The sequence below is a fragment of the Phyllostomus discolor genome, chromosome 12, assembly GCF_004126475.2.
Source record: "Phyllostomus discolor isolate MPI-MPIP mPhyDis1 chromosome 12, mPhyDis1.pri.v3, whole genome shotgun sequence".
Lineage (NCBI taxonomy): Eukaryota > Metazoa > Chordata > Mammalia > Chiroptera > Phyllostomidae > Phyllostomus > Phyllostomus discolor.
The window spans coordinates 73,171,209-73,194,435 of record NC_040914.2 but is presented as its reverse complement, the minus strand read 5'-3'; the positions used below and the strand labels follow the sequence as shown (position 1 = coordinate 73,194,435).

Genomic DNA, 23,227 nt, shown 5'->3' with positions numbered 1-23,227 from the left:
AGGCAGAGAGTCTCCTCCCTGTGTCCTCCCTTTTGTCATCCCCCATTCTGTGTCCCTTGATCATGTTGCAGAACCCTGGGGTTTCACGCAGTGCTGTGTGACAGCCACTGCCCGCGCCACCTCCATTCAGTCAGCCTCTCTGATCCGCTGTGGGTTTGTCCCCACAGCCCAGGTCTCAGGGAGCCCACCGAGCCCAGCAGCTGCTGCTAGCCCCTCCGGGAGGCTGTGGAAGGCTCAAGCTCAGACCTCCGTCACTCCTGGATCCTCGCATCAGAACTCAAAGTCTCTTTAAGTGCAGATTCCAACCAGCAAGGTGACCTTGAACAAGCCTCTTCCTTAAGGCCTCCGGACCTTGTCTGCAAAGCAAAACTTGGAAGCCAAGAGACCAGACCTCAGAACCTCTTAAGAAAATTAAGAAGAGCCAATGTACATTGAGCGCCTACATGAGAAGACGATTTTGCAATTTCTGTCATCATCACTTCTTCGACTGTCCTCACTTGACCAGGGGAAAAACTGAGGCCCAGAGAGGTGGAGCGACTGACCAAGGGCACACAGCCAGGCAGCGCAGAGCTGAGGCAGAGCCGAAGCCGGGACGAGGACCCCAGAAACTATGCCTCTCCCTCCTGGCCCACACCAGCCAAACCCACACAAGGGGCTCACTCTGTGGCTTCTGGTGTGACCCCCAACCCCTCCCATTCTCATAGTTTTTACAAACAAGAACAATGAGGCTCAGAGGTACTAAGTCACCTGCTCAAGGTCACCCAGCCGTTTACATTGGAGTCAGGGATCCAGGTGCATGTGATTCCAAACTCACACCTCTTCCAGGTCCGTTGTGCAGCCTCCAGAGCTCCCACCCAGTGGTGGGAGGCTGGGCTTCTCTGAACCTGTCCCAGACCTGGGCTGGTTCAAAGCAGCGAAAAGTTCCTCCTGCAGCCTCTAGCTGAATACCTGCCCCTCACCAGCACACCCTAAGGAGCCTGCAGAGTACCGGTAGCTGCAGATGCCCCGGCCCCAAGTTATCCTCTGCTCCTTCCCAGTTATGCTCCTCCTTGGAGGGGAGGGGAGGGGAGGACAGCTCTCCTTGCTCTTAAGGCGGTTGGCAGAGCAGCGGCTGCCGCTGCTTCAGCTTGCTGCCTGGCTGATTGAGAGATTACTCCTAAGCCCTTCCCATTTCCAACCCCTTTCCCCCACCCCCCGCCCCTTGCAGGACCACACTGGCTGTCCCTGTGGGACACGGAGTGCAGAGCCTGGAACCGAAGCAGGACAGCTGGACCCGCTCCCTCCTAGCATGAACCCCTCAGACTCTTGCCTCTCATGGGGGAAGGGGCTTCTGGATCCCCTTAAAACCCCTACCCCACTCCCCCAGGGCTGTTCTGCAGCTGCTGGAGAGAGAGATGCAGAATGAATGAATTTCGGGTTTCTGGAGGAGACAAGGGAAGAAAGGTTGGAAACTAACTCTGCCAGAAACTGCTTGTTTGGAATTTTTAAAATTTCCCTTCATTTCCAACACAAACCTGTCTCTTCCCAGGACATCAAGACATGGGCTCCTCTTGCCTGGAAGAGAAACAGCTGGAAATGGGCTCCCTGAGACAGGAGGGTGAGTTAAACTCCCGGGGAAGAAGTTGGTGTTTGCTGCAGGGGTGGGCATCGGCAGGACACTGAAACATCCTTGGCCGAAGTGCCGTTGCAAGGGACCGCCTTTCCCGTGCTCTGGAAGGAGCTTCGTGTGCCAGCTGTCTGGTGGTGGCGGGAGGCAGTGGATTGCCAAGCTGGGGGTGTGCAGTGAGTGCAGAAAGTACAGTTTTAGGGGTTCTAAAAAGAGACCCAGGCTGGGAGATAGAGCCCTGGGTTGGGTTTGGATCCGTTGTGTGACCTTGGATGAGTCACTTCAGCTCTCTGAGTCTTGGCTTTTGCAATCAGAAAATGAAAACGCCTGGGAAGGGCTCCTTGGATTTCCGAACACTCTTCTCTCTGCAGGCTGCTCGTCTTCCTCCGGCCATACGTTGTAAATGAAGTAAGGCATGCAGAACAGCCCAACATGGTATGGCAAGCAAGTGTGAAGTGCATAGGCTGTGATTTCACTCTTCGCTATCTGCCGGAATCCAACTGGCTCTGCAATTGAGAGGAACTTTTCTTTCCATTCAGCAGCTGAGTGTTTCTCTTGGCTGGAGTGCATCTTGGAATGTAAGGTTATAGATGCTCTGGAAACAGCTCTGGCTCCCATGAATAGCATAGGGAATGGTTGCAGGATGCTGAGGGTGAGCACTATCATAGAGGTGATTTTTCAAAGGGCATGGGCAAAATCTAAAACCCTACTCTAAACCAGGAGCCCTGGTTTCAGACAGGTCTCAAATAGAAAGGGCATTAGAGGCCCCCTCATTTTGCAAATGACAAGACCTAGGCCCAGAGAGGCAGGGTAACTGGCTCAAGGTCACACAGCAAGGGTGGTGAGACAAGCACCCAGTGAACATGGAGGAGCACTGTCATGGAGGGTAAAAACCTCCAAATGAGAAAGCAAACAAGAGGGACAAGGTGACCATTGTGGAACTTCTCCTGAGAGTCAGGTGCCATGCTAACCAGGGTCACATTCCTTCTTACTTAACCTTCCCGGGCCTTTGTTTCCTCATCTGTGAAGTGGAAACATTACTGTCTATTTCATGGGGTTATTGAGATGAGTTACAAGGTGCCTGGCTTGTCAGAAGCATCTAGAAGTGTTCTTAATACACACTTCATGCATATTACTGCGTGGAACCCTCATTGTGCCCCATGAGGGGGCACTGCAACCACCCCAGCGGTATAGACGAAGCAAAGGGTTTAGAGTGGCTGGGTAATCTACCTGTGGTGGCAGTTCTTAACGGGTCAGAACCTGGCAGTGACCTTGAGAACCTCTCACACACTGAAGCCCTATTTGTACCAACTGTACCTTGCAAGGTTGGTACAAGTTTTGTCATGGAATGAATGATGTTGAAGTCAGAGAGGTTCAGGCACATGCCCGAGGCCACACAGCCTAAGAGTGGCACGGTTCTGACTTGTCCAGCTCAGGACTGAGCTCCCCAAGTCCCAGTCTACATAATGTCTAGTTCCAGGGAGATCTGCTGAGAGATAAGTATGCGCTTCTCCAGGAAGGGAAGGGATGGCATTGTCTCCTTTTGTTCACTGAGAAATGCCAAGTGCATAGTAGGTGCCCAACAAATCTGTGTTAGAGGAAAGATTCAAAGAACGAATAATGCAGATACAGTGGCAGGAAAGCAGGCCCAAGAAAACATCTGGGACATCTAGGACTCTGCCCTAAGGCTGATTCCTCCTGCTTTCTTGCTCTTTTCCCCTTGGGTGCCAGGACGTCGACGGCAATGCCCATAGCCTCCAGAGTCAGGGGCCTGCATGCCAGGCACCACCACTCCGGCTCCTGCAGCCCTCTGAGTCAGCTCTTGCCTGGCTCCGTGGAGCCGCCGTCCATCAAGGGCCATTACTACCGCAGGGCCCGGAAGGTGGGTGCGCTGGACGCCTCCCCGACGGCAGACCTGAAGAAGGAGATCCTGGTGAACGTCGGGGGCAAGAGGTACGTTCTTCCCTGGAGCACGCTGGACGAGTTTCCCCTGAGCCGCCTGAGCAAGCTCAAGTTCTGCCGGAACCAGGAGGAGATCGCGCAGCTCTGCGACGATTACGATGAGGACAACCAGGAGTTCTTCTTCGACAGGAGCCCCAGCGCTTTCGGAATGATCGTGAGCTTCCTGGCGGCCGGCAAGCTGGCCCTCCTGCGGGAGATGTGCGTGCTGTCCTTCCAGGAGGAGCTGACCTACTGGGGCATCGAGGAAGCCAACCTGGAGAAATGCTGCCTGCGGAAGCTGCTGAAGAAGCTGGAGGAGCTGGCCGAGCTGCGCAGGGAGGAGGCGCTGCAGCGGCAGAGGGACGCCTGCGGCCCCGCCGTGGTCACCTCACGCTGGGGGCTCCTCATGAACTGGCTGCGGGAGATGGTGGAAAACCCGCAGTCGGGGCTGCCCGGGAAGGTCTTCGCTTGCCTGTCCATCCTCTTCGTGGCCACCACGGCGGTCAGCCTGTGTGTCAGCACCATGCCCGACCTGAGGGCCGAGGAGGACAAGGTAAGTGGCTTCTGACTGGGGTTCATTTCTCCATTGGTCACAGTGCCCAGGGCCCACACGACTTAGGGTTCATGAAAACATTTTAATGTCTTTGAAAACAAGAAGGAAAAAATGAATATTATCCAGCATGGATTATATTTATTTTTAGACCAACACAGTCATGAAAGAGAATTTTTAATGTATTTTTGGGGGGAAGAGGCCCACAAAGGCCAAAGTACCTTGGGCCCCACGAAAGTCACAAGGTGACTCTGCCTCTGATAGTGAGCCCTGGACACTGACAAAGCCACCTCTGTTCTTAGCAGGCCTGGCAGGTCCAGCCTCCCGGCTCCCGGCTCTGTGGTCATTGGCAATTGGCTTCATTTCTCTGAGCCTCAGTTTCCTCCTCCATAAAAGGAGTAGATTTCTACACATTGTAGGTGTATTGGGCAATTTTCTGTGCCATGCACTAGGCCAGGCCCAGAACCCCTGCCTTCCTGAGCCATCATTCAGCGGGCATCCCAACTCCATTTCCAGATGAAGGGACTGAGCGCAGGACATTTGGCTTTCTCACAGTTACAGCAGACACGTGCCCAGGAGGCAGAGACACTCTGTCCTCTGTTTTCCTGCTTCTTACTTCACTCCTGAGCTTCTCAGTCATTCCTACTGAATGGGGAAGTGAGAGATACGTGAACTTCTGAGTGACTCTGCCCCGGAAGACCAGAGCAAAGAATTTTCTTGTCTATTCCTGCACTCTCTTTCCAGGAGAAAGAGACCCCCTACCGCCCCAGGGAGTCAGATGGTCTGAGAAATGAGATAAGAATCTAAAATTTTATTGGAGGGCTTCAAACTAATTTAAAATGTTGCTCTTGCCCAGCTTTATACTCCTCCGTGGCTCCCCATCACCCTGACTTACAGAGCTTATATTACTGTACTTGGGGGGAGCCCATAAATGAAACACATGTGTAAGACAGTGCGGCCCGTACGTCTGAGCCATAGCCATGGTCAGTCAGCGTAAGTTCCTTTCCCTTAAAGATGCATTCCAGGGCACTAAGCTAGGATCAGAGAACTTAGATGGAGAGCCAGCCAGGTCCTCACACCGAGTAAGCTCTCAACAATGATTTGTTGTGTAAAATGTATCTCATCCAACTTATAAACGCTTAGTCCTAAAGCAAACTAACCTAAATGTTAGGCTTGCAGGCAGCTTTTCCTCTCCATAGAGGACTAGAGTCCCAATTGCAGGCATTGCTTACATTCTTCAGCACAATATCATGTGAGTTAGGATCCTGCCCATTCACAGAAATATTTACACGTGGACACTGCAGAAAAAATATTAAGACCAAAGCAATGGCCTTGGCCCCCCTGTCTCAGAGGGTGCCCTTGATCCCAGTAACTGAGGGACGACCCCTGGATTTCTACCAGCCCGCTCCTGTCAGGGATTTCCAAGGAGCCAGGATTTAGGCCGGGTGGAGGAACAAGGACTTTTCAAAGCCTACTGCTTTGAGAATTACCCAGGGTACAAACCCAAGCCTGGTTAATGCTCGGAAGCTCGGAAAACAAATCAGAGGTGGAGAAGGGGCCGCAGAGCCAGGCAGCCCCAGGTCTGAGCAGAGCAATCAGCTGTCACTCCTACTCCTGGGGTCGGGGAATGTCACCTTGTGAAACCGCCTTTCCTCTCACTGCCGCGAGAGGCTGGGAGATGCGGCCCTCAGAATAAGTGTCTATTTCTGTTTCAACAATAATAATAATGCAGGGGGCCAGGAGTCTGCGGATGGGGCTCTCTTTGTTCTTTCAAGGCCATGTCCTTCCATTTACATAAGAAGATGATGTTCTCCCCCCACCACAAGTGCCTGGTGTTTCATATTTGCCTCCGGGGACATCAGTCCGGCGATCAGGCAAACGGGCTGCTACACAGGCCATGCTGGCCGGCTCCTTCGGGCTTTACCCACTCAGCGTGTTTTCAAGGCTCACCCGTGGTGTAGCATGTGTCAGCACCTCATGCCTTTTTGTGGCTGAGTAATAGTCCATGGTCCTTTCCCCCATAGTTCTTTATCTATCCATTCGGTAATGAATGCTGCAGCTTCCCACATTCATGGCTCCTCTCTGCCCAAGTCCTCTGCAAAGATTCTCAACTCTGTCACTCATTTCTCATGCCCTTCCACACGGCCTCAGCCTTGCTGGGCAGCTCTGCTGATCAGAGCACTTTCCTTTCCTCTGGGGGAGGCTGAAGGTCACTGCCAGCTGCAGCTGAACACTCATTCCTCCTCTCTTGACCTCTTTCTTCCTCTTTACTAGTGCTGAGATCCCAACAGCTGCAGACAGACAGTATCTCTTCCTGGAAAGGAGCCAGAATCTCTGTTTCACTGGTCCTGGGTTCAAATCCCAGCTCTGGTACTCCTTGGCTCAGCCCTTGCATGAGTCGCCCTATTTCTCTGTGCCTGTGTTCTGTCACCTATCAAAGTAGATAATGCTAACAGCTACTCAGAGAGTGGCGGTAGGATTAAGTAACTTGATTTATCGTGTGCCGGCCCAGAGTGCAGCTCCCTGCTTTACCCACCCTTCGGAGCTCAGCTCACACCCTCCCACCTGCTCATCCGCTTTGCTCATCAACTTCTCTCCCAGCTCACACGGCAGCGGCAAAGGCAGCGGCTGGTCCACTCAGGTGTCTTCTCTGTCTGTTTCCAGTGCCTGTTAACATCCTTCACGCAATCCATAGATCTTCCCTGAGGGCCTCCTCTGTGCTGGGGACTCAGTGGTGACAAGTACAGGCACAAACCTGCTCTCTTTACCTGCCTGGAAGTCTTTGCTCATTTCTCTTCCCACTTTAGATTCTACTTTGGTCCCAGAGGGTTGCTTGACGCACGCATCGGGCTGCAGCTGTGCACAGCACCCTGGGCAGCCACAGAACCGCAGTGGGGCTCCGGCTGGGACCACGGGGGCTCTGCGTCTCACTGCCCCTCACGTCTTGTACTGTGGTCTAGGCATCTTGCTAAGGTGCTGGGCTGGGGAAGAAAGGCACAGAGAGATTTTTAAAGGATCAGGTAGAACTATTGGGGACCCCTTGAACCTGCAGCAGGCTGCCCAGAGGCACAAGTGGGGAAAATCACAGGGCAGGAAGGAGGGAGGGAGGGAGGCCCGAGCTGCTCAGTGGAGCTCTGGGACCAGCGCTGAGCTGAACTGGAGGTGAGAAGTGGCTGAGTCTGGCCGCAGTCCCAGAGGGGGAGCTGGCAGACTGCGGCAGGTTCAGCGAGGGCCCATTCTAGAAGTTCCATCTGGGAGGGACTCAGGGCCCAATTCTTGACCTTGGAGCTTTCCCTGCACCCTTCTGTCTCTCACAGTGATGCCTGCCAGCTCTGCCTTAGGAATATGGCCAATGGCCTTCTCACGAGGGTACAGCTCAACTTTTGGGCTGTAGTTTCTACCTCCCGCCTTTGATAAAAAGCCTTGTGTTGGAGCCAGCTCCTCCTCCTCCCCATGCCTCTCCTGGATCACAAATCAGCTCCATAGAGAACTGCCCGCTCTCTGTGTTTTGTGATACTTCATAATTATCTAGGGAATTCTTCTTAACTTGGTTTTTTGGTTTGGGGGGTTTCTCCCCAGCTGAGTGTCCCTGTGTTTTGGCCAACAAGAAGTTTTCCCCATTTCCTGGAAGGGGCCCACCTTTCCTGAATCTGGAGCTCACGCTGTTCCTCTGGCCTAGGCTCGATCTCTGTCCCTGGGCCCGGCTCCTAGTCCCCATCGGCTTGGCTCCGCACACCCTCTGAGCCCCTTTTCCCAGTGTTGGGGAGTGGGGGTGGCTGGAAGGAGAGAGTACAGGGGATGGGGAGAACTGGGGAGGGCAGGGGAGGCTCAAGGCAAGGGGGGAGTCAGGAGAGAGTTCCGGAAGGGCCACAAAGGAGGCCAGAGAGGGCGGAGAGGAAGGGAGAAGCCAGGAAGAGGGATGAATCAGCATGGCCAGGCTCAGAAAAGGGTCAGAATAATCAGCCCAGACTTGAGGACAGGGCCAGAGGCACAGATGGGGGAAGTCACAGGCAGGCAGGAGGGAGGGAGGAAGGGAGGCCTGAGCTGCTGAATGGAGCTCTGGGACCTGCACTGAGCTGAACTGGAGGTGAGAAGTGGCCGAATCTGGCTGTATTCCCAAAGGGGGAGCTGGCAGGCATCACTGGGAGAGACAGAAGGGTGCGGGGAAAGCTCTAAGGTCAAGAATTCTGCCCCGAGTCCCTCCCTGATGGGACTTATAGAACCAGCCCTCACTGAACCCGCAGCAGTCTGCTGGGCAGCCTGTCCAGATGGACCCTCGGGGACCATGGCTTTGCCCTCATAAAGTCCTGCCCGCCCTCTGGCCCCTGAGCCCTTCAGAGCTGCTCTGCTCTGGAACTTGGGGGCAGAAGGAGGGGCACGGCTGTGGGGCCCCACTCATTGCCTCCTCACCCAGGACTGACTCAGCCGCTTCACCCTCACCCCTGGTTTCTCTCTTTTTATGGTATACTTCACATCCTATAATATTCATCCTTTTAAAGTGCACAGATTGGTGGGTTTTAGTTTACAATTGTTCAATCATCACCACTATCTATCAATAATTTTAGAACGTTTTTGTCACCCCCAAAAAATCCCTGTACACACTACTAGCTACTCCGCATCCCCAAAGCCCCCAGACACAATCAGCCACGAACATACTTTCTGTCTCCACGGACTTGCCTTTTCTGGCTGTTTCATACAGACGGAATCACACAATCAGTATCTGGCCTTTTGTGCCTGGCGCCTTTCACTGAGTGTAAGGATTTCAAGGTTCATCCATGGGAAGCGTGATTGGTACTCGATCCTTTCTCTTCTTTCAGTGCTTCATGTTTCTTACAACTGGATGACGTCCCACTTTAAGAGTCCACCAAATTTCGTTTGTTCGTTCTCCAGCTGGTAGGCATCTGGGTTGTTTCCACACTTGGGTTGTCATGAAGAATGCTGCTCTGGGTGTCCGCGTGTGAGTTTGCTGCGGATGCCTGTTCTCACTTCCTTCAGGGGCACACCTAGGAGTGGGGTGTCGGGTCAGAGGGCAAAGGTCTGCTTGAGGGGCCACTGACCCATTTCCACAGCGGCTGCATGTTTGCAGCCCCCCGGCCATGTTCGAGAGCTCTAAGTTCTGCTCATCCTTGCCGACCCTTGTTACTTTGTCCTTAGAATCATAGCTATCCTAGTGGGCGTGGAGTGGTAGTTCACTGTGGGCTTGATTTCTGGCCCAGTTTTTAAAATTTTTATTTATTTTTAAAAATGTATTTATTTTTAGAGAGAGGGAAAGGGAGGGAGAAAGAGAGGGAGAGAAACATCAGTGTGTGGTTGCCTCTCTAGTGCCCCCTCCTGGAGACTTGGCCTGCAACCCAGGCACGTGCCCTGTTGGGGAATTAAATCGGTGACTTTTTGGTTCACACGCAGGCTGGCACTCAATCCACTGAGCCATACCAGCCAGGGCCTGACCCAGTTTTGTTTGTTTTGTTCTAAACTCTTCATTATGGAAAATTTCAGGCATTTACAGTAAACAGAATAACATAATGCACCCCAAGCACCCACAGCTCAGCTTCCACAACTGTCCACATGTGCGATTCTTGTTCTCTCTCTTTCTCCGTCCCCTCCCTACTCCAGTTGCTTAGTATCATTCATTGTATTTTCATTTACAGTTTTATAAGTGAAATTTATAAGCATTGAAATGCACACTCTATTTAGCTGTTCAGTTTAACAATTGGACAGCCCCATCGACCAAGAAAATTCTCTCAGGTCCCTTCTCAGTCTATCCCTACCCACCCAGATGCAGCTACTGTTTGGGTGATGTTGCCCACTCTAGATGAGTTTTGCCAGTTCTTGAACTTGACGTGAATGGGGACGTGCGCCTGGCTTGTCTCGCACCACATCTTGTCTGTCCACGTGGTTGCACTGCTCACACCTCCAGCCTCCTCAGGCTGACTCGCATTTGCCCTCGCTGCCTGAGGGAGACAGAGCACACCTCATTCTTGCTGAAACAAGGGCCACCAAGAGGGTGACCAGCCGTGCTGGTTTGCCCAGGACTGAGGGGATTCTGGCGACCTGGGATTTTTCATGTTCAAACCCAGAAAATTCTGGGCAAACCAGGATGAGTTGTTCAACCCACCTGCAAAACACAACTGGAAACGTCCTTGGAGAGAAAGAAGTAAATTTCATTCCTTTCTGTCTATTTTTCTTCAAATATTGGCCGGTCTGGGAATTCTTTTCTTAGCTAGAGTGCCATAAATCCCCACTGCCCCAAGGCCAGCAGAGAACAGGGCATTTCTCTGGGGATCAGGGCTGGGAGGTCGGTTTAAGGATGCAGAGCAGAATGGCAGTGCAGGGGGTGAGTCGGCAGAAAGGGCGCGTGCTGCAGTGCAGGGAGGTGGCCAGGCCAGCTGGGGCCAGGCCGCAGGAGGGAGGCGGCTGGTGCATGCCTTGAATATCCAAACACCAGCACCAGAGGCAGTAGGGGGACCCACAGAGCTCTCAGGAGTCACCTTCCTGAGCTATTGGGTCACTGGCCTGAAACAGCTATTCCCAGCAACCCCAGGCTCTTAAGCCAGGAGGCAATCTCCCAGAATGCCAATGATGAAAAAGACCTTGTAGGGAGAATCTACCCCGGAATCTGAAAAACTTCCAGGTGCCTAAATATCTGCATTTGTAACAAACACCGTGGGAGATTCTGATGCAAGGGGTTCTAATTCAGCTTTCAGAAATACTGTTTCTGTTCCAATGTCTTCATTGGAAACTGGAGCACAGAGAGGGGGAGTTACTGCTGCTTGGTCACACAGCAAATTTGCAGCAGGATTGGTGAATCAGGATCCTAACTCCTGACTTTCTGGGATCCTGAAGCAAACCTGGGCAGGTGCAGCAAAGACCTCCCAGTGAGTTGGAGAATTTCCTCAGGTTCCTGTAGAATCTAGTGATGGGAGGAGGGTATTGTTACCCTTAAACTGACCGGGCAGGCCATGTCTGTGACCAGTCACTCATCTCATACATAAAGACAGCTCTGAAGTGTAATGTGCCTGCAGGTGCTGCAGCCTGTTACCTGCTTTACAGGCAGCGTTTCCATTCATCACAGCAACTTCTAGGGCAGAGAACCAAAAGCCCGGAGGGGCTAAATAACATGCCTGAGTAGGCGGAAGTGTGGGATTTGAATCTGGGTTACAGGCTCCACACCCCCAACAGCACTCCCACCTCCTCCCACCCCCTCCATAGACCGGATACAGGTCAAGGGAGAGAGCTGTCCAGCCCTGGACAGGCAGACAGAGAGTGGAACAGACTGGCCTGTTTCTCTTCCACCAGTGGCCAGACATAAAGGACATTTCAATGTGGTATTCCTGTGGGCCCAGGCACTGGAAATAATTTCTTTTTCCACTGCAGAGCCTTTTAATACAAAGAAAATTGCAGTTGTCAACATTTTGCTTTTCACTGAGGCAACTGGCTTTGGTCATGCATTTACTCATCCATCATAAATATAAATGTATATAGTCATACATACTCATATATATTCATATATAAATACTTGTATATTCAGGTTCTCAACTCTGGCTTCACATTAGAATCATCTACAGAGCTTCTAGAAAATTCTACCGCTCAAGCTCAAATCTAGATCAATTAAACAGAATCTCTGTGGTCTCAGCCCAGACACTGGGGTTTTTTTCAAAGTCATCCAGGTGATTCTGCTGTGCAGCCAAGGCTGGGAACCGCTGTACGGGACCAGAGCCTCTCAGACTTTAGCATGCATAAAAACACTTGGGGGCCTTGTTAAAATGCAGACTCTGATTCCTCAGGGATAGGGTAGGGCCCGAGATTCTGTGTTTCTAACAAGCTCCCTGGTGAGGTGGATGCTCCCGGTTCGAGGACCACACTTTGAGGAGCAGAAGGGCTGGTGGAATCCCTTTAGAAGTCAGAAGCAGGGAGTGCAGATGGCAGGATGACAAATCCACAACAGCCCCCACCAGACACTTGTGGGAACAGTCACAATCCATGTCACAGGGCCTCTCTAGGGATGTGGGAGCCCTCCCAGCAGCCTCCAGGCCCCCAGAAACACATGCTTCTCTAGTACTGTACCCCACCCAGAGCCTCACTCAGGCCTGGCACAGGGCGAACGCTTTAGACGTGCTTAGGTGAATAATAAACAAGGGATGGCAGGCAAAGGAGTCACGAAATAGAGTGGCGTGGCTGAGAGACCATCTACTGTGTGTGTGAGCCCAGGCAAGTCATTTCACTGCTGGGAACCGTGTCCTGGGTCATAAAGTGAGGCCGTGCTGCCCACTCATGGTGTCACTGTGGGGCTTAAGCGACAGCACTAGAGCAGTGCCTGGTCCACAAGAGGGGCTTCTCCCGGGAAAGGTAAAGTCTGGCTGCTATAACAAAGAGTCCCCAAGATGGCATGGCTTTGAACAAAATAGAAACTGATTTCTCCATGAAGGGGAGTCAGGGTGAATGGGCAGCTGTCATTCTGAGACCCAGGTGTTTTTTTCCTACCCTGATGCTCCATCCTCCCCTGGGCTGTTGGTTCAATGTGCTGGGTCCAAGTTGGGTTGCAGGACCAAATGGGTTGTCCCAGCTCGTGGGGAGAAAGCGCATGCAGGAATTCACATCCACATTGTAAGTTCTGGAACCAGAGGTGGCATGCATCATATATGTTTGCATTCCACAGGTGGGGACTTGGGTGTTTGGCACGCCTAGCTGCAAGGGAAACTGGAAAGATGGCCTCTGGCCTAGCTGACCAGGCTCGTGCCCAGCCACAACTTGATAACTATGTAAAAGGGGGCTCTGGTAGCATGGCTCAGTTGGTTGGAAAGTTGTTTCACGAACTGAAAGGTTGCCGGTTCAATTCCCAGTCAGGGCTCATGCCTAGGTTGCGGGTTTAATCCCTGGTTGGGTTGTGTGTGGGAGGCAACCATTTCATTGTTCTCTTTCACACTGATGTTTCTATTTTCTCCCTTCCTCTCTCTCTAAAATAAATAAATAATTTTAAAAGAGGGGGTTTTGGTGGACAACTAAGAGTCCACAGGACAGCTCAATTGAGACAGATAATATATAGAAGAAAGAGAGTATATTGTACACATAGAATACATAGGAGTATATTAATATGTAGAATCTACATGTAGAAATCAATATCAATATTCAATATATCAATATTCCACATATTCCATAGATAGGTAGATAGATAGATAGATACCAATATCGATATCAATACATGGGATGGATTTCTGGCATAGTTACTTCCCCCCATTTCTGGTGCTTTCACCCATCCGCTCTACCCCGTGTTCCGTTGCTTCTCTAGGGTGAGTGCTCTCAGAAGTGCTACTACATTTTCATCGTGGAGACTGTCTGCGTGGCATGGTTTTCCCTGGAGTTCTGCCTTCGGTTTGTCCAGGCCCAGAACAAGTGCCAGTTCTTCCAAGGGCCCCTGAACATCATCGACATCCTGGCCATCTTCCCCTATTATGTGTCCCTGGCGGTGTCGGAGGAGCCCCAGGAGGAGGACGACAGACCGGGCGGCAGCTCCTACCTGGAGAAGGTGGGGCTGGTGCTGCGTGTGCTGCGGGCCCTGCGCATCCTCTACGTGATGCGCCTGGCCCGCCACTCGCTGGGGCTGCAGACGCTGGGCCTCACCGTGCGCCGCTGCACACGAGAGTTTGGCCTGCTTCTCCTTTTCCTTGGCGTGGCCATCACCCTCTTCTCCCCTCTGGTCTACGTGGCCGAGAATGAGTCGGGGCGGGTCCTAGAGTTTACCAGCATCCCGGCCTCCTACTGGTGGGCCATCATCTCCATGACGACGGTGGGCTATGGAGACATGGTCCCACGCAGCGTGCCGGGCCAGGTGGTGGCCCTCAGCAGCATCCTGAGTGGGATTCTCATCATGGCCTTCCCAGCCACATCCATTTTCCACACCTTCTCACACTCCTACTTGGAGCTCAAGAAGGAGCAAGAACAAGTCCAGGCCCGCCTCCGCAGCCTGCAGAAAGCCACCACTACCAGTGAACACGAGCTCCTGAGTGATGTGGACGACCTGATCCTGGAGGGACCCACCTCCCCCATCAGATACATTTGACTCAGAACTCTTCATGAACCTGCCAGCACTTCAGTCCATCGACCTCATCTGACATGGGCTTGAGAATGGCAGGTGTAGACCATGTGGTAGTACACTTCTAGAGCTTGGGGGGCAGCTCCTGAAGCTAAGAGGGGCCCAAGGCTAATAGTGGGGTGGTTGTGATTCCTGACCCTCCTGGCCACCACAATCCAGGCTTCCATTAGCCATGTCACTTGTCTTTTCTTGTCTCCCTGCCCGTCCCTGAGCACATCCACTTTTGCTGGGTTAGGTCAGTCTCCATTCTCATTTCCTGCCCAGCAGAGTATTCAACATCCCAAGCTGGAATCCATTTTCCTGCAGAGCTGAGCCTACAGAATTCTGCTCCTATCCGAAGACCCTCTTTCCTGGGCCACCCCAGCACCAGGACCTGGAGGGGCCAGTTACTGCAGACCCCCCTGCTCAGACCTCCCCACCTAGCCCCATCAGGGCTCCAGCAGGAATCAATACACTCTCCTTCTGCTCACCACCGCCAGCGGTTTTCCTAACACGGCCGCCTTCCCCCAGCTCTGGAAGCTTTTACCGAGAAGGCAGAACTGGTCTCTTTGTGTTAAATTGCACAGTGGCTGGGAGCCTGCCATCCTTCCTGAGTTGCCTGGGACCTGGGCAGAAATGCCACTTGCCAGCCACAGCAAGACCCCCTTGGCCAACTAGATCCTGGTGGGACATTCTCCAACTATCCAGTCCTTGACCTTGACAGAGGCGTCCTCTTGCAGGGCTCTGAATTGCCCCTTGAGAGGGTTGTTCCTGCTGGTGGTTGTGCCAGCACTGTGGGGACCTAGGCTTTCCACCCTTGGCGAAGCCACCACGGACGGACACAGTGCAGCTTTGGCGCAGAAACAAGGGCAGCCTTAGGATCAGCTCCTCGCCAGCACCCTGGACCGAGCCTTCGATGCCAGAGGATGGACGTCCTCAGTGTATATTTAAATGTATCTATTTATGTATCCATTCATTCAATAACACAATTTGGCCCTTTGCATCCAGTGCAGGGGGCAAATATAGGACCAAGTCATGTGAGATAAAAGCAGTGCTCACTGAGGCCAGAGAGGAGAGAACAATGAATTCTGAGCATTCGGCTCGCAGAGGTTCCTCACAGAGACACAGAAGGGCTGAGCAGGGAGGGGTATCTGGAGGCTGGAAAAGTGGGTTGGGGTGAGAAGTGGTGGGCTGTGGGTGCCACGCAGAGGATCTGGAAGATTTGGTGAATGGAAAGGGGATGTTGGAGATGCTGGGGAAAGAAGTGATGGGAACGGACTGCAGGGTGGATGATGATGATCGGATGGGGTGTGGGAAGACCGGTTTGGTGCAGAGAATGATTGAGCAGTTCAGGCGAGGCACGAGGGCCCACCTCCTGTCAGTCATTTGTTGTTCGTGGTGAAGCCAAGTTCTGGCATCTAGTCTGTGGTTCCCCAGCAAAGCACACCTGGGAGAGGTCTCCGTGGCACGTGCCCTGAGGGACTCGGCCACTTCTCACTCCAGCTCTGCCTGCTGCTGGGACTGGCGTCCAGCCCAGCCCCTTTGTTTCCCTCTGTGTCACAAACCAGGCGTCTTAACAAACTGTGTGGGGTCTGGGAGAAAAATAGGCAAGCCTATCAGCAACATTACGAGGTTCTATAGTTTCTTAGTACATGCCCAGTAGAAATTCTTTATGAAATTAGAAGTGGAAAATTGGAATCAATTACTCACATGTGGAGTTTAATTAAATGGTCTATTTTTAATCCCCAGTAATGTTCTGGGGGACTAGTCTAGCCTCTGAGCAGACTTTTTCCTTCATGCTGATTGGATGGTGTAGGGGAGACAAGAGAGTTGCTAGGCAGTCCCTTTATCCCTATTGGCTGGAAGGAGTCTTGTGACTCCCACAGGGTTTGTTTTATCTGAGGCCAGTGGGTGTGACTGTAGCCAAAGGGAGAAAATTTCCAGCTATAAATAAAAGTAAATAGCCTTTACTTCAAGCCACTTTCATGTTGTATTGTAGCTACGTCTCCAAGAAGTAACTTTAAAATATTGTTTCAACATCATTCTAGCCAGACAGAGTTGAGCCCCCAAAAATGACTCGGGGGTGGACGGTTAATTCTTCAATGCAATGCAAATGAGACTCTACCCACTGGCTCTATTTTGATGGCTTTTAGGACTTGATAAACTGGTAACTGGAAGGCCCCTCAGAAGACAGTCTAAGCTGAGACTTTCCAGGAGAGGGTCTGTGAACCTCTGGAGATTATGCATTTCCAAGTGCACAGCTTCGAAAAGGGGTCCAATGATTTCATCAGATCCCCAGAGGAATCCATGACCCCACAAAAAGGATGAAAAGTTCTTGAGTAAGTCACCTCCTGTATTTTAAGATGGGGAGACCGAGGCTCAGAGAGGGAAAGACACCTGCCTGAGGCCACGTAGCCAGTTCTTTCAGTTAGATCCAAGTATCCAGGTTCCAGCAGTGCGCCCTTCATAGTGCTCATGAGACACTGCAGTCTTAGGCTCTTCTGAAATGGTGCCCGAACCCTCAGAGAAAACACTTGGGACGAGGTGATAACGACCCTCTGCCATGCTATCCTGCACCAAGTGAACGGGGTTGTCCGGGATATTTCGGGCACCCACTCTCACCCTCCTTCACCGTGTAACAGTGGGCCTGGAGCTTGGCCTCACCGCGCCTTCCCCTTCCCAGTGATCCCATGGAAACGGTAGATGTGATGGTGGTTAAAGTCTCTCTCAGCGTGGACAGCCTGTGATTCTGGGAAGTGGAGTTCATTGCAATGATTCGTACCGTGGAGGGGCAGGTAAGAAACAAGGAGAGAGGAGAGAGAGAAAAACAGACCTTGGGCCCTGACTCTCCATAGAATTGCTCCCTTAGCAAAAGTCAGCAAGTAGTTCAAGTCTGAATAGGAGTCCACTGAGACCGCCGTCCACCAGCTGCCTGCCATGTTCCTACCCACCCCACCTGGGTCCTTACCCCACCTGACCCCGTGCCTGCCAACACCTGGCTATTCACGCCCAGCTGCCTGCCCTTCTCCAGCAGCATTACACTCCCTGCCTCCCCTTCCTCGAGCTGAAATGCTGGTAGTGGGCATCACTTATTGAATACTATTTAGGCAAGTGATTGGTTAACATCTCATTTGGAAAAGCATGCTAAACTAACCCCCCAAAAAGTGTTGCAAGGACAAAAATAGTATCTAGAACACTCGAATACACCTCTTTTTTAAACACATTGCCCCATTTGTTTTATTTGCTATCTCTATTTTTTAAAAGATTTTATTTATTTATTTTTAGAGAGAGGAAGGGAGGAGAAAGAGGGAGAGAAACATCCATATGCATCAACAGGTTGCCCCCCACATGCCCCTAACTAGGAACCTGGCCTGCAACCCAGGCATGTGCCCTGACTGGGAGTCAAACCAGCAACCCCCTGGTTTGCAGGCCGGCGCTCGATCTACTGAGCCACACCAGCCAGGGCTCTATTTTTTAATTATATACACATAGTATGTTTTTCTGGGCCATGTGAGAGGAAGTTGACACCACTGTGTCCTTTGCTGTCAGAACTTGAGAACGAGGTAACTGAGGACCACCAGAAGAGCATCACTCCAAGGGTCTGTGACCTCTGGACATGGCATACAGCAAAGATGTGTGTGTTGTGTTGCTTCAAAGTGTGGGGTGTCCAGAGATATCACCAGGTTCTCCAAAGAACCCGTGATTCTCCCTCAAAATCCAAGGATAGGAAGCTGTAAGGTAAACCAGCCCCCTCACTGTAAGGCCGAGAGCCCAGGAAAACCAGAAATACTTCAGTGTGTAGACCCCAGAGTGAGGAGATTCTCCTGTAAAACTGCAAGCAGTTATCTGCATCAGCACATTTAACTTGGATGCAATATTTTAATTTAATCTCCTGTCTGTTCCAATTTTGTCAATTGATGTAATAATATCCTTTCTAGCCTTTCCCCTCCAGGACAGGGTCCAGCCTAGGACTGAATGTTGCATTTGCTTGTCTTGTCTCTTTAGTCTCCTGGGATCTGATCCTTCCCCCAGCCTTTCCTTGACGTAGATACCACTGAAATTTTGGATAACTCTCATCCCTTTTTAGTAGAACTGTCTCATCTTGTGTGTGTTGCACGTCTTCTAGTGCTTACACGGAGGCCGTGCATTCCTGGACAGATGCTGCATTTGTGAGGTTGCGTCCCTCTCCGGGCATCACATCCGGGGACACCATGCTCTCTCCGGTGACATAGGGGCCCTTTATTCAGGAGGGGACCCCAGGAAACACTGGTGGGGGAGTGGACAGTGAGAAAGGAAAGTGCTGGCTGAGCCCAAAGGTATTCGAGGAAGAAACAAAATTAACTTCTGCTCCTAGGCAGGCCAGATAGAGCATGATGGAAGGCTGGGGGTGCCACCTCGGGCCACCTCTGTGAGGAGAGAGCGTCTGCTTCCAAGAGGAACTAGTCCCCGAGACTCAGAGCAGCTGATCTCTTTCCACCTGCCTCCAGGGGGACCCTCCACTGCCCCTTCCCTCCCCCACCAGCTTAGAGGGCCCTGCCTCATAGCTTCTTAGAGCTAAAAGTAACTCTAGGGTCACCAGGCCCAACCCACCCATTTTACAGCAGTGGACACAGAGGCCCCGGGAGGGGACTTAATGTGGCAAGTCACACAGCCAGAGGTGGCAAAGCCGGGACTGCCGATCCAGTGCCCTCAGCCCTGCCCCTGCCCCTGCCCCTCGCCTAGCACCTGCCTCCCCCAGCATTTCACATCTAACCAAGGGGCACCTCCAGGGACACAGTGTCGGTTAAAAACAGAATGAAAGTAAGGGATCTACTGGCTGTCTCCAAGGGCCCAGTGGATCATTAGCTGTAGAAGCAACCGTGGCTGGGGCTGCGAGGAGCCCAGCCCTGCCTCTGCCCAGCCTGCTGTAGATGACACATGGAGGAGAACGTGCAACTGTGTAACTCACCTTTGCTGTGAGGGGGAGGGAGCCAGGGGGGAAAAGGGAACAAATGTGGGTGCCCTGAGCTAAAATTAGCCAGCCCTGCTGTTCCATAGGCTTCCACTGTGCTCAGCCAATGACTCAGCAGTTTCACCCGGCAACCCCACCCCAACTCTGAGAGAAACATTAAACAATATTAAGAAGAGATGTTGTGGCTTCTCTGGTTCACTGGGGCAGGTCTAATCTCAAAGCCTGCTGGGGCTGACCTTGGGATGTGGGAGGAGGCGGAAGGGTCCCCCAGGCGAGGGGCAGCAGGGGTGAGGCTCACATCCCCCCGGGGCCACTGCCAAGTCAGAAGTCGGGAGGGGCAGTTGTTGGGCTCTGGGGCAGCGTTTCTCCGTGCCTGCCATGTGCCCATCGTTCTAGCTCAGCGGAGACAGTAGTCACCAAGACAGATGCTCACGTGGGCCTGGGAGGGTGGGAAGAGGGGGGGTAGGAAGGCACACCACCAATAAGTCAAGAAGGAAATATACAGGGCGAGCAGATCTTGTGATAAGTCCTAGGAAGGAAGAGGAGTAACTATATGTGGGGGCACAGGGGTGCCGAATTGGAACAGGTTTCTGATGTTGTAATGGGTTTGTCAACACGTGGTTCCTCTTCCAGTCTCCTTGCTGGTAGGGGGAGGCAGGGCCGAAGTTCTGGTCATTGGAGTGCAGCTGAAGGGGCTGGAGCCACTGCAGGACCAGTCGCAAATACCCTCTGCCCAATCCTTTGCAGTCTCTCTCCTGCCCGTCCCCCGCCTGCGAGTTGCATGTGGGTGCAAGGAATACGCAAAGTCCTAAGGCAGAGTTTAGTCAACTACCTCTGGCCCCATGCCTGTTATTGTAAGTAAAGTTTTATTGAAACACCGCCAGGCCCACTCATTCAGATATTGTCTAGGGAGCTCTGGGGCTGCAGCGGTGGAGCTGAGCTGTGCCCCAGAGACTGCTATGGCCTTCACGACACCCTAAGAGCAATGGAGCCACAAGGTGAAAACGGCTGTGTCCTGAACTCTGCATGCTGATCACCCATATCAGTGGATTCAACGAGCAAGAGAAAAGCATCTCTGTGCAAGTCACTGAAACTGGGGGGCTGTGTACCATAGCAGTTGGTCCACCCTTCCACCCTGTACCCCACAAAGTGCTCATTTCCTGTAGAAGCTTCCAAAGATGTCCTTGGGCCAGACATTCCCTGGCCGCTAGCCCCGGCGGCGTGAGGAGCCTAGCTCTCCATCTTCCTTGGCTGGCTCTGGGGATCTGCCACTCTGGAAACAAGAATCTGCACCCAAAGTGCAAAAGCAAATCTCTGTGGAGAAAATGTGCACCAAACCCACTACCACCTCACCCAGAACAGGGCCAACGTCCACACAGGAGGTCTTCTCAGCAGACACTTACTCTAGCCAGTGAAATAGTCCCTTCTCATGATGATCCTGCACAGTTGTTTAGTCCTTTAAGCCTGTGTGCAAGTCGCCAGCCTCCGCCCCCAGCCCATTCTGGCCTTCAGGGCAGAGCCTGGCGCATAGCAGGAGGGGAGCAAAAGCCAGCGCCCCTCCCTTCCCAGGAAGATTCCCTTCCTCTCATTTTGCCAAGTGCCCCATGAGTGCCGGCTGCCCTGTCAGTCCCAGTCTGGTCCACAAGGAGCCCGGGCCTGCCTCCCGATGAACTTCTTAGGTGCATACACAAGTGCTTGCCTTTACTTAACTCCTGTGTCAGAGCTAAAAACTCTGGGATCTTTAGAAAGCAAGTAACCAACCCCAGGCTCACCCTGGAGACCACCAGGATAAGACAGCAGGAAAATCCGGAGAGTCAGAGGAGGGTGCTGGGCATGGGGGAGGCTGTGGAAAGGGGCTGGGGTATCAACGATGTGACCTGCTGGGCTGCCAGGCCCCTGCAGTGACAGCAGGGAATGCTGATTTTTTTCCCCCACACTTATTCTTCATTCATTCATCAACAAGTCTTTATAGTGCCAGGTACCATCCCAGGCACTGGGGGCTCAGCAGGGAACAAAACAAACAAGGAATAAAGCAGGGCATGGGGTGGGATTGCCAGAGGGGGTTGCAATTTTGTAAAGAGTGACCTGGAAGGCCTTTCTAAGTCATGACATTTGCATAAATCCTGAAAGAGTGAAGGGAGCAAGGCATGTGGATCTCTGGGGCAAATGCTTTGGGGAAGATGGAACAGCAGGAGCAAAGGTCCCGAGGCAGGAATGTGTTTGGTTCTTCAGAGGACGGCCCGAGGCACACTGCCTCTGGAGTAGGGGAACTAATGGAGTGGAGGTGAGGTCAGGGACCAATAGGAGACGAGCGCAGGACTCCCTGGTGTGATGCTGGACAGGCAGACTGTGTGGGGCCTGCTTGTTGCTCCCCTTCTTGCTGTGGGATGCTCCCTGCATTGCCTGGTCCTGCCTCAAGGGGTAGAGCTGGTTGGTCCTCCCAGTTCTGTGTGGGAGAGACCATCAACCACTGCCAATATCATCCCCACCTGCATCCTTTAAGTAATAGAGCCCACCCAAATTGTAGCAAGGTATTCGGTTCTCAGCCACTGCTGGAGCTAGGCACGGTGTGTAACTAAGTTTGGACCAATGGGTGTGAGAGCAGGGAGATGTGGGGAAGCCATGGGTCGTGTCCTTCAAGAGGAGGCCACCTTCTCCTGACGTGAGGATGGTGGACAGTCATGTGAGGACTGGTCACCTCTGGACTACTGTGAGGAATGAGCTCTGACAAAAGCCAGAGCATGTGGCTCTGTCACAGCAGCTTAGCATGTACCCAATGTTTTTAAAAGTGTCATCCCACCACTGAATCATGGAGCAGAGTGACAACTGACGGAGCAGACCCTCTTTCTCTAGACTCTAAGTTTCCGCCAGGTCTTACCGACTGCTCCCACAGGGCAGAGGAGAAAAGGGCTGCAACAAAATGGAAATTCTCAGAATGGCCCCTAAAACCCTATTTTAGAACAGGGTCACTCCGTTCTCTCTCTAACTCCATCCTGTAAAGAGAAGGCCGTAAATCACAATTGCCTGTTCAGTGCATGTCTGCCGGGTATCTCCTGTGCAGCAGACCCCACAGGAGGGGAAGGAGACAGCCGGACACTGGGCCTGCCTCTGGGAGCTGAGAGGGGCGGGACTGATGGAGGTCACTGACTGAGGACTGGCAACGGCCAGGAACAGTGCTCTGCCCACCGACCAGTTAGTTCATCTGTTCCTAAAGCTGTGCCTCTGTGACCAACTCACATTTGCTGGATGGGAAAACCTCGGCTTGGAAAGGTGAGGTGGCCCCTGGGGCAGCCAGGGCCACAGTTCTGTTCAGCGGTGAAGACCACACACGGCAGAGGGACAGCATGGTGCAGGGGGTGCCCAGGGCCCCGGAGAGATCCCCAGAGCCCAGAGCTGCAGGGAACCTAACAGCAACCGAACAGGCTTCCTGGAGGAAGCAGCATCTGAGCTGTGCCCAGCTAGATCACATCCCCTCCTGATTTAAGTGTGCAAGGGTTGGCGAAACTTCCCCCAAAGGGGATCCGGCCAAGAAGACGTCAGCGGACTCCCCACTTCAAAGGCGGGTCGTCATCACTTGGTGGTAACAAGCTGAGTCAAGGGGCCTGAGCGAGAACTGTGAGAGGAGGACCGTCGGGAGGAAAGGACTGGACAGGCAGATTTACGCGGTGTGGGCACAAATACTGCTTACTGGCATAACCCAGCGGAGTTTATGTCACTTTGAATAACTTGTTTACCCAGTGATTATGTGACTAATGAGCACCGAGAGACTCGTTGCGTAAAACTGCAGTTGGAGTGGCCGGTGTGTCTCTAGGCTTGGTGGTTGTAGTCACCAGCGAAGCACAAAAAGTAAATCAACTTAAATTATCTCCTGAGGAAAACTGTGTGTAATAAATGGGCTAACTAATAGGCTTGGGCATTTTGAGAATCCTCTCCATCCCTAAAAAATAATAACCACAAAAATCCATTTCAACATTGGCCTTAGAAGTTGTTTAAAAAGAAAACAGCAACCTAACAGTAAATAACTGTTTCTCAAAGTCAGTGCTTACTGGCTTTGGAGACCCTCCCTCCTGGTTCGAACTCCCCTCCCTCTGATCCTGCCCCCAGGACATT

At 52.4% G+C, this 23,227-nt stretch overlaps 1 protein-coding gene across 3 annotated transcripts; it reads left to right on the top strand.

Moving 5' to 3' along the window:
- The first annotated feature begins 829 nt into the window (after positions 1–829).
- KCNG4 (potassium voltage-gated channel modifier subfamily G member 4) lies at positions 830–19,292 on the top strand. Of its 3 annotated transcripts, XM_036012283.1 has the most exons (5): positions 1,420–1,443; positions 1,529–1,597; positions 1,978–2,184; positions 3,338–4,100; positions 13,384–19,292. In XM_036012283.1, coding segments are annotated over exons 3-5 (1,536 nt in total). In that variant the 5' UTR covers positions 1,420–1,443; positions 1,529–1,597; positions 1,978–2,182; the 3' UTR covers positions 14,155–19,292. The 3 variants fall into 3 exon arrangements, with proteins under 3 accessions (XP_035868175.1, XP_028357803.2, XP_035868176.1); XM_036012282.1 differs by lacking the exon at positions 1,978–2,184 and having other exon boundaries at positions 830–1,443; XM_028502002.2 differs by having other exon boundaries at positions 830–1,597.
- Positions 19,293–23,227: the final 3,935 nt, after the last annotated feature.

What these genes read in the sequence shown, in the direction of transcription:
- KCNG4 (XM_036012282.1), top strand. Translation starts at nt 1,406, where the DNA reads ATGAATTTCGGGTTTCTGGAGGAGACAAGGGAAGAAAG. An exon ending in GAGGAGACAAGGGAAGAAAG is followed by an intron (nt 1,444 to 1,528) that starts GTTGGAAACTAA and finishes GTCTCTTCCCAG; the next exon opens with GACATCAAGACATGGGCTCC. An exon ending in TGAGGGCCGAGGAGGACAAG is followed by an intron (nt 4,101 to 13,383) that starts GTAAGTGGCTTC and finishes TTGCTTCTCTAG; the next exon opens with GGTGAGTGCTCTCAGAAGTG.